At 40.2% G+C, this 14,694-nt stretch overlaps 1 protein-coding gene across 1 annotated transcript; it reads left to right on the forward strand.

Annotated features, from left to right (window-relative positions):
• Positions 1–2,560: 2,560 nt before the first annotated feature.
• LOC104096857 (2-oxoglutarate-dependent dioxygenase DAO-like) lies at positions 2,561–6,389 on the forward strand. The gene is made up of 3 exons (XM_018771050.2): positions 2,561–2,920; positions 5,006–5,327; positions 5,951–6,389. The coding sequence occupies exons 1-3, from the start codon at positions 2,586–2,588 to the stop codon at positions 6,218–6,220; spliced, it is 927 nt and encodes a 308-aa protein (XP_018626566.2). The 5' UTR covers positions 2,561–2,585; the 3' UTR covers positions 6,221–6,389.
• Positions 6,390–14,694: the final 8,305 nt, after the last annotated feature.

Below are 14,694 nucleotides of genomic sequence, written 5' to 3' on the forward strand. Positions count from 1 at the left end.
ACTACCTCCTATTTTACGAATCTTTTTGGCATGAAATTAAGTCGCGAGTTTGGCAATTATCTTGGCTTCTCAATTCTTAATAACAAGCCCAAACCAAGAGACTTTCAATTTGTTATAGACAGAATACGCACTAGATCGTCCCATTGGAAATCTTCTTTCCTAAATATACTTTTGAATTGCCCACCACTATTAGAAATAAGATTGCCTCGACCCCTATACCTAATAATCTCCTAAAAGGAGATATTATGACATGGGACCCTAGTACCAGTAGGAATTTTACTACAAAGTCTTGTTATAAGATTTTAAATCCAACTATCACATCAAAGGCAAGCTTTAATTGGATTTGGGATCTCCGTTGCCCAAATAAAATAAAATTCTTCCTGTTGACAATGCATGCATAGTCGTATTCCTTGTCGAGCTTTGTTATATCACATTGGAATAAATATTGACGCCACATGCCCGGTTTGCAAAAAAAGGTGTGGAAGATATCCAACATATCTTTCTACATTGCCCAATAGCCACTCGTTTTTGGAAAAATATGGGTGTCTCTACTTAATCCATCGACACTAGCATCCACTGGCTTATCAACCTAAAAGATTTCTTCATCCAGAACACAAAGCATACAAATAGCTGGTAAATCATTTTTCCTTTTTTTATTTGGAACCTTTGGAAAAATAGAAATAACAACAATTGCAACAACTTAGACCTCGACCTTCATGCCCCTAAAGTTCTTGAATAAGCTTGGGAATTTAATTTCTTTACAGGAAAAAACTCCTTTAAAATTCAAAAGATTAAGATTGAGGTCAAGTGGGATAAACCACCTTATGGTACTGTTAAACTAAACATAGATGAAGCTTTTTCAAAAAACTCATTGGAAACAGGTTTAGGATGAGTGTTTAGAAATAGAAATGGAGACTGGATCGTTGGGTTCCACAAATCATGTTATGCAGCATCCGCCATGCAAGCAGAATAATGGCTTTACAGGAAGGATTAAGAATTGCAAGAGAGATGAATTTCCTCAAAATGAAAATTGAAACAGACTCCACGGAAATAATCAAACTCATGAATGAAGACAACCAATATTTTTCTAACATTCTTCTTGATTGCAGGTTGTTAATGCACCAGCTGAAGCTCCCAATTCTCAGGCATAACTTCAGAGAGGGAAATGGAGTGGCACACCTCCTAGCAAAGGAAGTTGTAAACCACTTCAAACCAGCTAAATGTAGTTACCTTGCTCGTACATCCCCTTTTGTTGAAATAGAACTTAATAGGAACAAGCAAGGAGTTAGTAGTAGTACTAAGTATCTTCCTACCTTAGTTTGTAATAGCCTTGCCGCTTTGGACAATGGTAATATCCTCAGGGACTATGTAATCTTTTGTTTTAGCAATATAATTCCCGTTTTACTTTTAAAAAAAAAAGACAGTACAAATAGTAGAGCTTTCATGAAGTACTTACAAATTCGTTGAATCAATAGCTTTTTGTCCTCCAAGCCAAGTAAATTTGACTCAAATTTTGTATATGCATTAAAAAATTCAGTAAATTAATATAAAATAATAGATTTCAAACCTGATAAATCAAATAAATTGGATTAGAATTCCCAACTCAAATCTATAAAGTTCAAAATTCGCCTTTGTTTTCATGTGATTGTCTTCCACTGACTAAATGGAAGAATTGTTTCATTTGCTTTCTCTTGTGCCTGCAAATGCAGCGCAGCTTTTTTAAAACGCCCTACTAATTAGGATATCAAGAAGATGGGGAAAGATTGTCTTCTCATTTGGACTTATATATCTGTTTTATTTATTCCATTTCCTGCAAGATGGGCTCCTTTTTTTAAAATACCAAAACTAATGTTAATTAAAAACTCTTTAATTCTTTAAAATTTTGTCTGTTGCTCATTTTAGGTACCCTTTGTCACGTAATAATGTGTATCTGTGCTCATCAGTGTATATGTGATGATAACAATTTTCTTTGTAGGCCCTAGAAGACCGATTACACTCAATCACCTACAAGCAAGTCTTTGAAGAATAAAAAGGAGAGAGACATGTCTGTCTTTCAAAAACTGAAAAAATAAAAAATAAAAAGGATCTTTAATAAAAAATATCAGCAGCCCATCTAACCATTAAGGAGCTTGAAGGATCACTCCATCCTTATTTAGGGATCTTCGTTCGAGCTTTGAAAATAGAGAAACTCCTATTAAAGACCGTTCATCCTTATCTAAGGGTCTCGGTTCAAGTTTTGAAAATAGAGAAACTCCTATTCAAAACCTTTGATGGTCCTAAGCAATGCAAATTTGAATTGGTCAAATAAATAAATTTCGAACATTAGGTAATTAGAAAGAGAGAAAAAAATTGAAACCAAACTAGTAGTCAGGAATAGTAGTTATTTGCAAGAAGATAATTCACAACAACTAAAGAACAAAATTAGCAATCCCCTATATTATTAATCCTAGGCCGGCATAGCTTGTAAGCTCCACAGTAGACTAAAATAGCAAACAACTAAGTATATACATACTAGAGAATGAGCAATAAAGTTTATATATAGAAACAATAACACAAGAAAAAGAGTAGTAGAAGAAAAAAACAATATGGCTAACAACTTGTCAATCATAGACATGCAAGATAGCTCAAAAGGATTACAAGAGAAAATAGTGAAATCACTTGAACGTTGGGGTTGTTTCAGGCTTGTTAATCATGGAATTCCACGATCACTCTTGTCGGAAATAATGGCGGTCGCCCGGTCGTTGCTGGAACTTCCAGTGGAAACAAAGGAGCTAAATATTGTTGGTGAAGACAACAGCTTTGGTTACGTCCCTGTTAATGTTACGAGTCCCATGTTTGAGGCCTTAGGAGTATATGATGCAACTTTATCGGAGGGTTTTGATCAGTTCTGTGCTCAGTTGAATCTATCTCCTTATCAAAGGTAATTCCTTTGTTTAGTGCTTTGCTTTTCATTTCAGCCCTGAAAATTCTGTCATATCGCATACTATATTACTGGGATTTAACTTATATATATTGGCCATGTAATTAATTTTTCTTGTGCATCTAACTCTGGATATCGGTTCATTTGTTCTATTTTTTATATTACCAAATTAAGCTTAAATGAAGAATTATCTATTATTATAACTCATCTTAATTTGATTGCGTAAGAAAATTATACCTTGCCAGTGCATGGGGGCTGTGATATATTGATGCATTACAAAATGAGGGGGCTATGCCTTACCTCAGAGTACAACAAGATTGACTGCTATTGCAACCATCGCAAAAATATGTAGAGAAGGGACCGTATGGACTTACATCTCCCTTCTCTTTCTATACAACTTAACTAACAAAAAAATTAGCTTTGTCATACCTAATCCTAATACTAGGCATCTGTCACTTATCTAGGAGAAAATGGCCTTTTGCAACATTGGGCAATTGATGATAGGATAAGTAGACATATCATCATTTTGTGAAGTGGCCATTTTTGCCAAGGAGTCAGCTACCTGGTTAGCTTCCCTTAAACAGCGCATAACATATAGATTGATTAATTCAAGGCTGTGTACAATCTCTTCAATCACCATCTTCAATTTATTGTTCTTGGCGTGGACCTCTTTCTTAGCATCTCAACAATCAACAACGAATCCATCTCCAAGTCAATATTTATGTAACCATTTCGGATACACCACTCTACTCCGAACTTAGCAGCTATGGTTTCAGAAAAGTTGTTATTGTTACACTTTATCGGAATCGAGAAGGCCATAATAAAATTACCATTTACGTCCCTCGCAATTCCTCCAATACCAGCATTACCAGTTGCCTTAATGTAGCTCCCGTCTGTGTTTATCTTAATTCTACCAGTCTCGGGTGTGCACCACTGCACTTGTTTCCAAATCGGAATTGGTCTCAACCTTTCCACAATGTCACAAATTTGATGCCAATGTGGTGGTAATTTTATGTTTGGGAAGATTCTATTAATCACAGCCTTAATGTTCCACACTACCTGGTATTCCATATTCCTATGATAGAAATTTCTTTTGTTACCATACTTGCAAGCAGTACTCATTTTCCACAACTCCCAACATATAGTTATAGGAGTAATTTGCAATATCAATTTATGCACCAAATTACTTGATTTCCTTTGCCACCACTGCTTGAGAACCACATTGATAGAATCAGTTTGCAATTGCACCCCAAGTGGTGTACCAAAGTACTTCCAAATATGATTTGCAGCTTCCCCTTCAAAGAAAACATGTTGTAATGTTTCACATTTGGGTGACGTGTAACATGCACACTTAGAAACCATATGGTTTCCAAATATGCCAATGATATCATCAAATGGTAGCCTTCTCTTAATTATAACCTCCAGCTCAAAAAGGAAATCTTGAATGGGACATTCTTATGCCAAACTTTGTTGATGAGGGAATTCTTTGGTTTCTGCATTCTAATCAATTGCCAAGCCGATTTGTTCGAAAACATTCCATCTTCAGTGTCATTCCAGATAGCATAGTCTTGTTGATCTTGTCTCCCTATTTTAATGCTTGTAATATGAATGACCTCCTCTTCAGGTAGAAGTCTTCTTAGTTTTTCCCAATTCCAATCCCCCCCACTGAAGAACTCTTTTACCATGAGTTTTGATGATCCACCTAGCAGTGCATAAAAGTTAAACTCAATTGATTGAGGTATAACATGAAAAAAGTACGTGTTTATCGCTATAATGCTTTATATGTTCTAAATCTATTAGTTTTAAGAATATTTTATTGTATAACTCTACTTCAAGTGTTCCAAATGGTTAATTTTTTCCTATCAACCTAAATATTATTTAATTGACAAAGTTACTCGATACCTCTATTTGTGAAGGTACCAGATACTCAACAAAATAATCAAGGTACACACAAGTTGGTCCGGATACAGCAATCAAAAAAAAAAATAGCAATGAGCATTGAAGTGATAATTCTTCGTTAACTGGATGGTTTGTATTAAAAATGATGGTAAAGTATTCAGAAACAGTTTATCTATCTTTTTGTAGGGAGGTGATGGTGAAGTATTGGGGAGCAGTTTATGATCTAACAAAGAAACTTGGGACTAAGCTTATGGAAGGTCTTGGTTTAGAAAGTGGAGATTTGTTTGAGGATTGGCCTTGCCTAATGAGGTTTAACAAATATAACAATAATCCTGAAACAGTGGGATTAACAGGAGCTAGAACACATTCTGATAAAGGGTTTTTCACTATTTTATTGGATGATGAATTTGTTAATGGCCTTGAAATGCTTGATGAGCAAACTGGGGAATTTATTCCTGCCAATCCAATACCAGGTTCCTTTTTTGTTAATGCCGGAGATATTGCTAAGGTCAGTCAAGTTATATTTAACTACTCCTACTTCCTATTTATTTATCTATCTCTTTTCATTAATTTCCATTATTAGGACATAATTGATCCAAGACTAGTGAAACCTCGTTCATAATTTCATAAACTAAACATAATAATTGGATCCTAAAGAACTAAAGTTGGAATACATGAAGTGATAGAATGTGGATAGTTTTAGCATACCACCTCAACCCACCCCCACACACCCTTTGAAGGTTCACATTGACTATTTCACGCAAAAATTTAAGATCGCTCGCACAATTGAATATGATATTAAAGTAGATAGGATCCTAGACTTACATGCATCTAATAATAAAATATCTAGATATGCGCTTGACCTATAAATAAAACTGACACGTGAAAGAATATGTTGCATACATAACATAAGAAAATAAAATTTCACATCTCGAGTAGTTTACTCTATTGGATAAATCGCTTCACGCAATTCAGTTAATTGTTACAAATCATTTCAACAGTTAGTAAAAGAGATACTTCAAAGTATATATTTCTTTACTTATTTCATTTCATGTTTGCATATTGTCTCTACAATCTTATGGTTATACGTTGCATTTTTTTAAAAATTTATTTACTTGTAAAATTTGCTAGGCATGGAGCAATGAAAGAATCTGCAATGTGAGGCATAGAGTACAATGCAACGAACCAAGAGTACGATTCTCCATTACATTCTTTGTGTTAGGACCAAGAAATGGGAAAGTGGAGATACCTTCTAAACTAGTGGATTCTCAGCATCCTCGTCTCTATATTCCTTTCCATTTTGAAGAATATTGTGGCCTCCGAACTTCTACCAAATGCATACAGGGTGAAGTTCTTGACTTCTTTCATAAAAAAGATGATCTAATTAATAATGGTGAATAGTGACACATAAATAACTATTGTGTGGCTTTCCTATCACTATTGTGTGTTATGTTATGTATCAAATTTTCTGTTTCATTTGTAATAGCGGATTTGAGATTGAAACGGTAGTTATTATTATCATATCTATAGTACAAGTGTCATAAAGAACTTGTACTAGATCAGGCAGTGTTGAGTGTTGTTGTTTACTGAAGTGTGGAGTCATTATTTTTCAGTTTTTTCTTGGCAAGTTATAGGAAATTAGTGCTTGTTAATGTGGATTCAGGGCGAAGTTACCTTACAGACAGTGATTGCATCCTCTTCGGATATACAGAAAGTCGCCATCATTGATACTTTTTTATTTTAGTTTGACTCTATAGGTATAGGCGTCGGCGGGGCTTGCGTGCTGTCGAAGAACAAAGAAAAGTCACTTGAAGCTCCTCTAGCATGCCCTAGACGAGCCGTCCTCGCCTGCACAAGCAAGGATATTAGCTCCCCCATTCTCTTATTGTGCCGTCAAGCCTAAGCAATGGGCACTCTTCGACTTAAAATCGAATTCATACCTGACAATCTACGATCTGCCCAACGCCTTAGTTTATGTTGAATATGCATACTCGACTTCCAACTAATTATCAAATAAAGTTATATCTGTGCTTAAATTTCTATTGAATATTGTCGCTAAGCAATATTTTCTAATTCCGGTGAAGAGTATTCTCCCATAATGTCAGTTGACAGGTTGGCGTTTATATTACTGTACTATTTAGAAATGAGAGTTGAGAAGGACGAACAAATAAGAACAATGGCAAACCTGTAATTTCAATATTTATTTGGGGCAAATTAGTAACTAAAATTACACCTATCCTTGTACACGTATGTTCTCTTCGTTCATATGGATTGATTTTAGAATACACTCCATAGCTCTATTCTCTCTCTCACACAGACGTCATTTTTCCTTCGCTTCTCTGCTCATAGCCTTAGTGACTCACTAACTGGTCATAGTTTTTAAATTTCTGTGCTTTGGTTCGAGATTGTCTTGTGTTGTTGTATTCCTGAGTTGCGGTAAGTTTTTTCCTTTTCTCTTTATTTTTTATTCTCACGTTCCCTCTTCCAGAGCTCAATTCTCTTGCTCTCTGTTTCTTTCATACACGCTCTGTCACTCATTGTTTCTTCTTTGCTTCAATTGCTCGCCTTTGTTTTTGGTTTTCTTTTCAGAATTGCTCAATTTTGGGTCAAGTATTTTGTCTCTGGCTCACTGTATTTCTGACGAAGAGGTAAAAATTCCTGCTTTGGGGATTTTCCCTCTTTATCTTTAAATGCCATAGGCATATGGCCTGTGTCGCCCAGAATTTTCTTATGGCTATTCTTGAATTACCTGTGCCTTTGGCTCTTGTCTTGATGTATTCTGTACATGCATGTTATCTTCTTAGTGTTTTGTTTCATATCTCTTGGTTCTGTCTAAATTGCCTCAAAGGAAGTTCTGATCCGCATGTCTGGGAGATCTGAGAGGGCTGTAGTGGGATATTGTTATGGGGGGTTTTCCCTCTTCTCCTTCGTCCTCCATCACCACTGACCACAAACTGATCTTAGCGAAAGCTTTTGTAGAGTTACCGACCTATTAGCTTTTGTTAACTAATTTTTCACATGTATGTAGTTATTGACTATTTAATGTTTGTCAATTGTCATAAATATACTCAATTTTGAAGCATCTTAAGAGCATGCATGTTTGAAAAGCCATAGAAGCGACTTTTCAGAAAGTCAAAAACTTTGGCCCGGCTATATAGCTAATATAAGTTCATATTGTAAGTGAAAAAAAAATGTTCAATGCAGTGATTGAGGTGGATAACTATATTCTGTGAAGTTGTTGAAACTTTGCTAAATAATTATCCTCGTTAAAAAGTGTACATGCCAAGTAATTTATTAAAGTTATTTTACGGTGAAATGTGTTTGGTCTCATACTGAAGGATCCAAATCTTATTGACTATGCTGAGGGATTAGTATCCCATTTGTATAATTCCATTCAGAGGATATGTGAAACACATTCACATTTCCAAGATGTTGTAAGGGGACCTTCTCTTGTGTCCTCTCTGAAGGATTCATCGCTTCACAGTTCTCTCTGTCAACCTGCATTTGATGTTGATCAAACTATTATAGTTTCTGATGCTTTAGCTCTGGTAACTTCAATTCTGAAGTATGGACTTGCTTCAAGTGATGAAAGATACTTGCCACTTGTAGATCAAGTTAGGTTAAGTATCAAAATCAGATGTCGCACGGGAAGATAGCACTTTCGAGAGCCAACCCTGTCACGAATCATGAATCCTAGGACTTCACCACCACCATCTGAGAGCCAACCCTGTCGCGACACTACCCCAGATAGAATCGCCAGAATCTGACACCTTACGCGCCGTCACGCGCGGCAGAGCTCCGACCACCTCTAACCCACGCGCCGGTGCGTGACGCCTTTCCAGGCCAGATCTCAACTATTTTTCTTCAGACAGCCTCTTCGCGAGACTGTTCCGACCCCACCCATCCACCAACCTCCAACTTCCGACCACTTTTGCTATTTTCCGACGACGGAGGTGGCTTTTTCCGGCCAGATTTCACTCCCTCTCACTTTATCTTCTTCAGTCAGTCTCCTAGCGAGGCTTTTGGTTTAGCTATGATGGACTCTACAGAGAGAAGCTCCTACTTCTCCCTAGAATCTAGAAAATTGGAAAACATGTCCTTCATGAAAGCTGCATCTTGGCCAGCCCTAGAACTTGGGGGAAGATGCCAGCGAAAGCTTGACGTAGGGCAGGAGCCGCACTTCTCGCTGTCCGAGGAGCACACTCTCAGGCGTAAAGGTTTCTTGGAATCTTATTTGATTGGGTCTTTTTCCAAATGGGTTGGTTCTCTAGAGGCTGTAAGGAACTAGGCAGCAGAGGCATGGAACGTCAAGGACGGCCTAAAAATATTGTAACTGGGGGACACGCAATATCTCTTTCGATTTGTCGACGAGTCTCAAGCTTCAAAAATCCTTGTCAGAGGAAACATGTGGTTCGATGGGAATTTCTTAAAGTTAGACAGATGGGTGGAGCACGATGGGTGTCTCGACCCTTGTTTCACTGGCAAAATATTGGTGGTCAACATGGTGGGTCTCCCGGTGCATCTCAGGTGTCTTGACCTATTCAAGAAGGTTGGAAAAATCTGTGGGGGTTTTATTGATGTCACTTGTAGCTTACACGATCTCTCGCGAGTAAGGATTGTGGTGAGGAAAGGGGGTAGAATCTCTGTCTCCACTGTGGTGGAAGATGGCTACTTGAGTTATAGGGTTTGGTTGAGCCCTGAATTTTCGTCCTATCTTTATGTCTGTGATATTGGCGGAAGAAAACAGAAGATCAAATAGAAGGGAGGGAAGGGAAAATCAGTCTCTGAGGGGAGGGGAGGGCTCACCGGATCAGTGGACTAAGTTGGAATCAGACGTTAGATCGAGAGGTGACTAGAGGTTTGAATTTGGGAGAAGAAGAAAAAATTTTAACAGGAGGAAAAGACGTGAATTGGTTAGTGATGCGGGCTGGAAAGGCAGAATGGGTCGGTCCTCTTTTAACTATCATAGGGTCGGGCAAGATTTCAGCAAGTATACGCCTCGGCCTCCACACATGGGCCCAGCAACCTTCCCCAATTCTATTAGAATTGATCCAAAGGGGCCCAGATTATATCAAGCTGCGTCCGATAAGGCTCCTAAACATATGGGAGCAGTCACTCCTTCTTTTTCTGCCAATGATGCCTTACACAGTGGTATTTCTTCACCAAGCACTAGTGACCTGCGCCCCTCTTCGGCCACTATTCTAGGGGCAGCACCGGCTAAAGCCGGTGGTGTTATTCCACGGCCCCCGCCTCTGATGGACCCAGCTCCATCGCCCCCCATCTCCCCCTGTGCTTAGCTGTGCTGAGGTTACAATACAATCTCCTTACTCTTCTGGGGAGATTGCTGCGCTTGCCCCAATTGATGCCAGTGGCGGGCCAGTAATACCAGTTAATATGCCGCCAAGGGCTCCATCACGATACACTGCCAGAGAGGCATTAATTTCAGAGGTTGGTGCCTCTCAAGGAAATGACGAGATCCACCCAGCACCCAGAGTTCCTATTGCTAGCAATGCTATGGTCTTGCATCCCTCCGGTAGGGGCAAGGAAAAGGTAATTACAGAAGACGCATGTCCAATTTCGTCACGGATTGAAGAAGGGGTATATGTCCTTCTGGATGGAGGATAAACTATTAAACTTTGGGAAGTTATTAGGTGTTTATTTTGAAGGGAAGAAAGATAGGGTGCTAGAACTGTTGAGGGAGATTGAGCAACAACCTTGTTACGAAGGCGCAAGGAGGGAGTTGGGTAAAGGTGTTAAGCAAAATAACTTAGGGGATGTAGTGGTGTATCAGAGAAGGGGTCGAGTGTGTGACAGGGAGAAAGGGACCTCAGCTAAGGGGGGTGGAGAAATGGAGGCTATTTTTGCTTATGGAAGTTAAGATCCTTTCATGGAATGTCAGGGGGATGAATGACCCAAACAAAAGAGCCATCATCAAAGTGGGAGTTAGGGAGTGGGGTGCAAACCTAGTTTGTTTTCAGGAGCCCAAAATGGAAGTTTTGTCAGATGTGATCGTGAGAAGTGTTTGGGGAGGTAGTTGGGTGAAATATGACTGGGTCCCAGCAGCGGGAAGTGCCGGGGGCATTCTACTTATGTGGGATGATAGAAGCTTGGAGGTAAAGGAGATTAGGAAGGGAGTTTTTTTCTTAGTAGCTCTCGTCAAAGATAGAGTGAGTGGGGGTAGAATGGGGTTTTGGGGAAGTGTACGGGCCGGTAGGGGAAGGGTCCAAGGTGTCTTTCTGGGAGGAACTGGCCAATATTATGGGATAATGTGACATTCCATGGGTTCTAGGGGGAGACTTTAACACTATTAGATTCCCAGAGGAGAGATTAGGGTGCAATTTGATTCCGAGGGCCATGGAGGAGTTTTCTGACTTCATCAATGATCACTTTCTAATTGATCTTCCTCTATCAGGGGAAAGGTTTATTTGGGCCAGGGCGGAGGATTCCAACTCAAGGTCTAGACTCTATAGATTTCTGATATCGCCCTCCTGGGATAAGCTGGTGCCGAATGTGTTGCAGATTCCTTTACCTAGGCTGACTTCGGATCATTTGCCTATCTTGCTAGATGGATGCAGAGGGAGGGGTGCGTGCTCCCTTCTGATTCGAGAACATGTGGTTGAAAGTGCCAGGATTTGGTGACAAAGTGAAAGAATGGTGGACCAGCTACGAGGTATCAGGGTCACCCTCATTCCGTCTGTCGAAGAAACTCAAATTGCTCAAGGGAGATATTATTAGGTGGAGGTCAAAATGAGGGAGCTTATGCATGAATTGGGGGAATTAGAGAGAGGGGAAGGGGCGAGGGAACTAGATGAATCTGAAAAAGTGAGATTGGGGGAGGTTAAGAGGGAAATAGTCGAGTTAGCAATAGCTCAGGAGAATAGTTGGCGACAAAAATTAAGGGCGCTCTGGTTAAAGGAGGGGGATTCAAATACCAAGTTTTTCCACAGGGTTGCGGTTGCAAATCGAAGGAGAAACTTCATAGAGTCCTTAGTTGTGGATGGGGTAAGGATTGAGGGAGAGGAGGAGGTAAAAGGGCGATAGTGGGGGTTTTATGAGAGCTTATACAAAGAGGAAGTTGGTTGGAGGCCTACTTGGGGGAATAGAGTTCAACCACATAGGGGAGGGAGACAATGAGTGGCTAGAAAGAGCTTTCGAGGAGGAGGAGGTGCACGATGCTGTGTCGAGTTGTGCTGGTGATAAGGCCCCCGGGTCTGATGGTTTCTCCTTGGCCTTATTACAGCTCTGCTGGGACACTATTAAGGGGGAGTTGATGGAAGCTATCGAATATTTCCACGTGAATGGTGCTTTCGAGAGAAGCATCAATGCTTCTTTTATTACCATTGTGTCTAAGAAAGAAGGTGCATCTTGTATCAGAGACTACATGCCTATCAGTCTATTGGGGAGCATTTACAAGATTATTAAGAAAGTGCTCTCCAACAGACTCAAGAAGGTTCTTGATGTGTCTGTTTCATCCTCCCAGAATGCGTTTGTGGAAGGTAGGCAGATCCTGGATGCTGCTCTGGTGGCAAATGAACTTGTAGACTCCAGAAGGAAAAATAGAGAACCCGACTTACTGTGCAAGTTGGACCTTGAGAAGGCTTTCGACCATGTCAATTGGGAGTTCCTGAACTTTATTATGAAGCGGATGGGGTTTGGGGAAAGATGGAGGGTATGGATCAAGTTCTGCATTTCCTCAGTCAGATTCTCTGTCCAGGTTAATGGTAGCCCGTGTGGTTTCTTTGGCAGCTCCAGGGGGCTCAGGCAAGGTGACCCCCTATCCCACATGCTATTCATTTTAGATCAGGATGCTCTGAGTAAAATGATAGATCGTGCGGCGAGTGGAGGCTTCTTGAGAGGATTCTCAGCTCCGATCGGGGTGCTCAGTGCCCGAAGGGTCTCTCATTTGCTTTCTGCGGATGACACCCTGGTTTTCTGTGATGCCGATATGGATCAGTTGACCTGCCTGAAGCAGGTACTATAGTGTTTTCAGATAGTATCAGGACTCAAAATCAACCTCGGCAAGTGTTAGATTTTCCCGGTGGGTGAGGTTGCTAACATTGATGCTTTGTCTTATGTTCTCAGATGCAAGTTGGGCTCTCTTCCCACTACTTACCTGGGTCTACCATTGGGCGCTTTGCAAAAGGATACTACGGTTTGGAATCCAGTCATTGAAAGGGTTGAAAAACGATTAGCACGCTGGCAGAAACGGTACTTGTCAAAAGGCGGTAAGGAAGTGCTTATCAAAAGTACTTTGTCGAGTATCCCTACCTATTACTTATCCATGTTGCAAGCACTTGTCAGCATCACAGAAAAACTGGAGCGGCTTCAAAGGAATTTTCTTTGGGATGCGGCAGATGGAACTAGAAAGTTTCATCTAGTGAATTGGCAGACAGTCACTTCCCCAAAGAAGTGGGGTGGACTTGGAGTAAAAGATCTCAGGGTATTCAACAAAGCTTTGATGGGGAAGTGGCTGTGGAGATTCGGGGTAGAAGAGCATGCTCTATGGAAGGAGGTCATGGCAGAAAAGTACGATTCCACGGGAGGGGGTTGGAGGACCAAGGCAATCACAGCACCGTTCGGGTGTGGCATGTGGAGGAACATCATGAAGAACTGGGAAGCTTTCTATGGCAACATCACTTACAGGGTGGGAGATGGAAGGAGAATCAGCTTTTGGAATCACAGGTGGTGTGGAGAGGATACTCTGAGGGTCTCTTTCCCCCACGTCTTCAGAGTTTCAAACCAGAAGGAATTGATTGTCCAACAGATTCGCAAGGAGCATGAAGGAGGGATAGTATGGGACCTCTCTTTTAGAAGGAACATGCAAGATTGGGAGATTGCGGAGCTCCAAAATTTGTTGGCACTGCTATACGGGCAAGACATGCCCCATCCATCTTGCGATTCTTGGAGATGGGGGTTGCATGGCGATGGCTTGTTTACCGTAAAGTTCTTTTACCAGAGTATGTTGGTGAGAGAAGAGGCTACTTTTTCATACTCATCGATCTGGATTCCTAAGGCGCCCAGGAAGGTGTGCTTCTTTGCATGGCTAGCAGCGAGGGGAGTGATTTTGACAGCTGAAAATCTGCGAAAGAGAGGAATTACACATGTTAGTTGGTGCTACATGTGTAAAAGCTGAGGGGAAGAAGTGGATCATCTTATGCTGCATTACCCTGTGTCCTGGGGTTTGTGGAGGGCAATCCTGAATCTTTTTGGTGTTCAATGGGTGATGCCAAACACTGTAAAGGAAATGCTATATAGCTGGGCCGGTTTCCGTAGAAGAAGCAAGCAAAAGGCGTGGAAGTTCGCCCCGTTAGCTCTATGTGGTTAGTCTGGGGAGAGAGAAATAGGAGAGTTTTTGAGGGTATTGAGTCTACGTTTTCACATCTTAAGAATAGTCTTTATCTTTGATCGCTTTTTGGTGCACACATATAGCCCCTACTTGTGTAGAAGATTGGACGTCTTCTGTAGAGAATCATGTTCTGATGTAAATTTTCTACTTTTTTGTATACTTCTTGTATGCGGGAGTTTTTCCTCCCTTTTGATTAATACAATTTACTTTATCAAAAAAACTATATTTTGTAATACTTCAATTAGTTGCTGGAAGCTACTGCCTTTTTGGAAAACTGAAAATCAAGAAAAAAGGAAAAGAAAACACCGTTAGTGTTAATTGGTCCTTATGCATGAGGGAGACGACATTACCCCCACCGACCAAGCTTAATGTCAGAATGAATAAATTGTTCATATTGGTCCATATTGACATATTTTTTGGCACATTTCTCTTCAAAGGCAATCCCTTTTATTCTTTCATAATGGTTTAGTTTAATATTATAAGATGCAAAAAGACAATTTTCGTTACTCTTCGTTAGTGTACATGCAGA

The sequence above is a fragment of the Nicotiana tomentosiformis genome, chromosome 2 (assembly GCF_000390325.3).
Source record: "Nicotiana tomentosiformis chromosome 2, ASM39032v3, whole genome shotgun sequence".
In the NCBI taxonomy this organism is placed as follows: Eukaryota; Viridiplantae; Streptophyta; class Magnoliopsida; order Solanales; family Solanaceae; genus Nicotiana; species Nicotiana tomentosiformis.

What these genes read in the sequence shown, in the direction of transcription:
- LOC104096857 (XM_018771050.2), top strand. Translation starts at nt 2,586, where the DNA reads ATGGCTAACAACTTGTCAATCATAGACATGCAAGATAGCTCAAAAGGA. An exon ending in AATCTATCTCCTTATCAAAG is followed by an intron (nt 2,921 to 5,005) that starts GTAATTCCTTTG and finishes ATCTTTTTGTAG; the next exon opens with GGAGGTGATGGTGAAGTATT. An exon ending in ATGCCGGAGATATTGCTAAG is followed by an intron (nt 5,328 to 5,950) that starts GTCAGTCAAGTT and finishes AAAATTTGCTAG; the next exon opens with GCATGGAGCAATGAAAGAAT.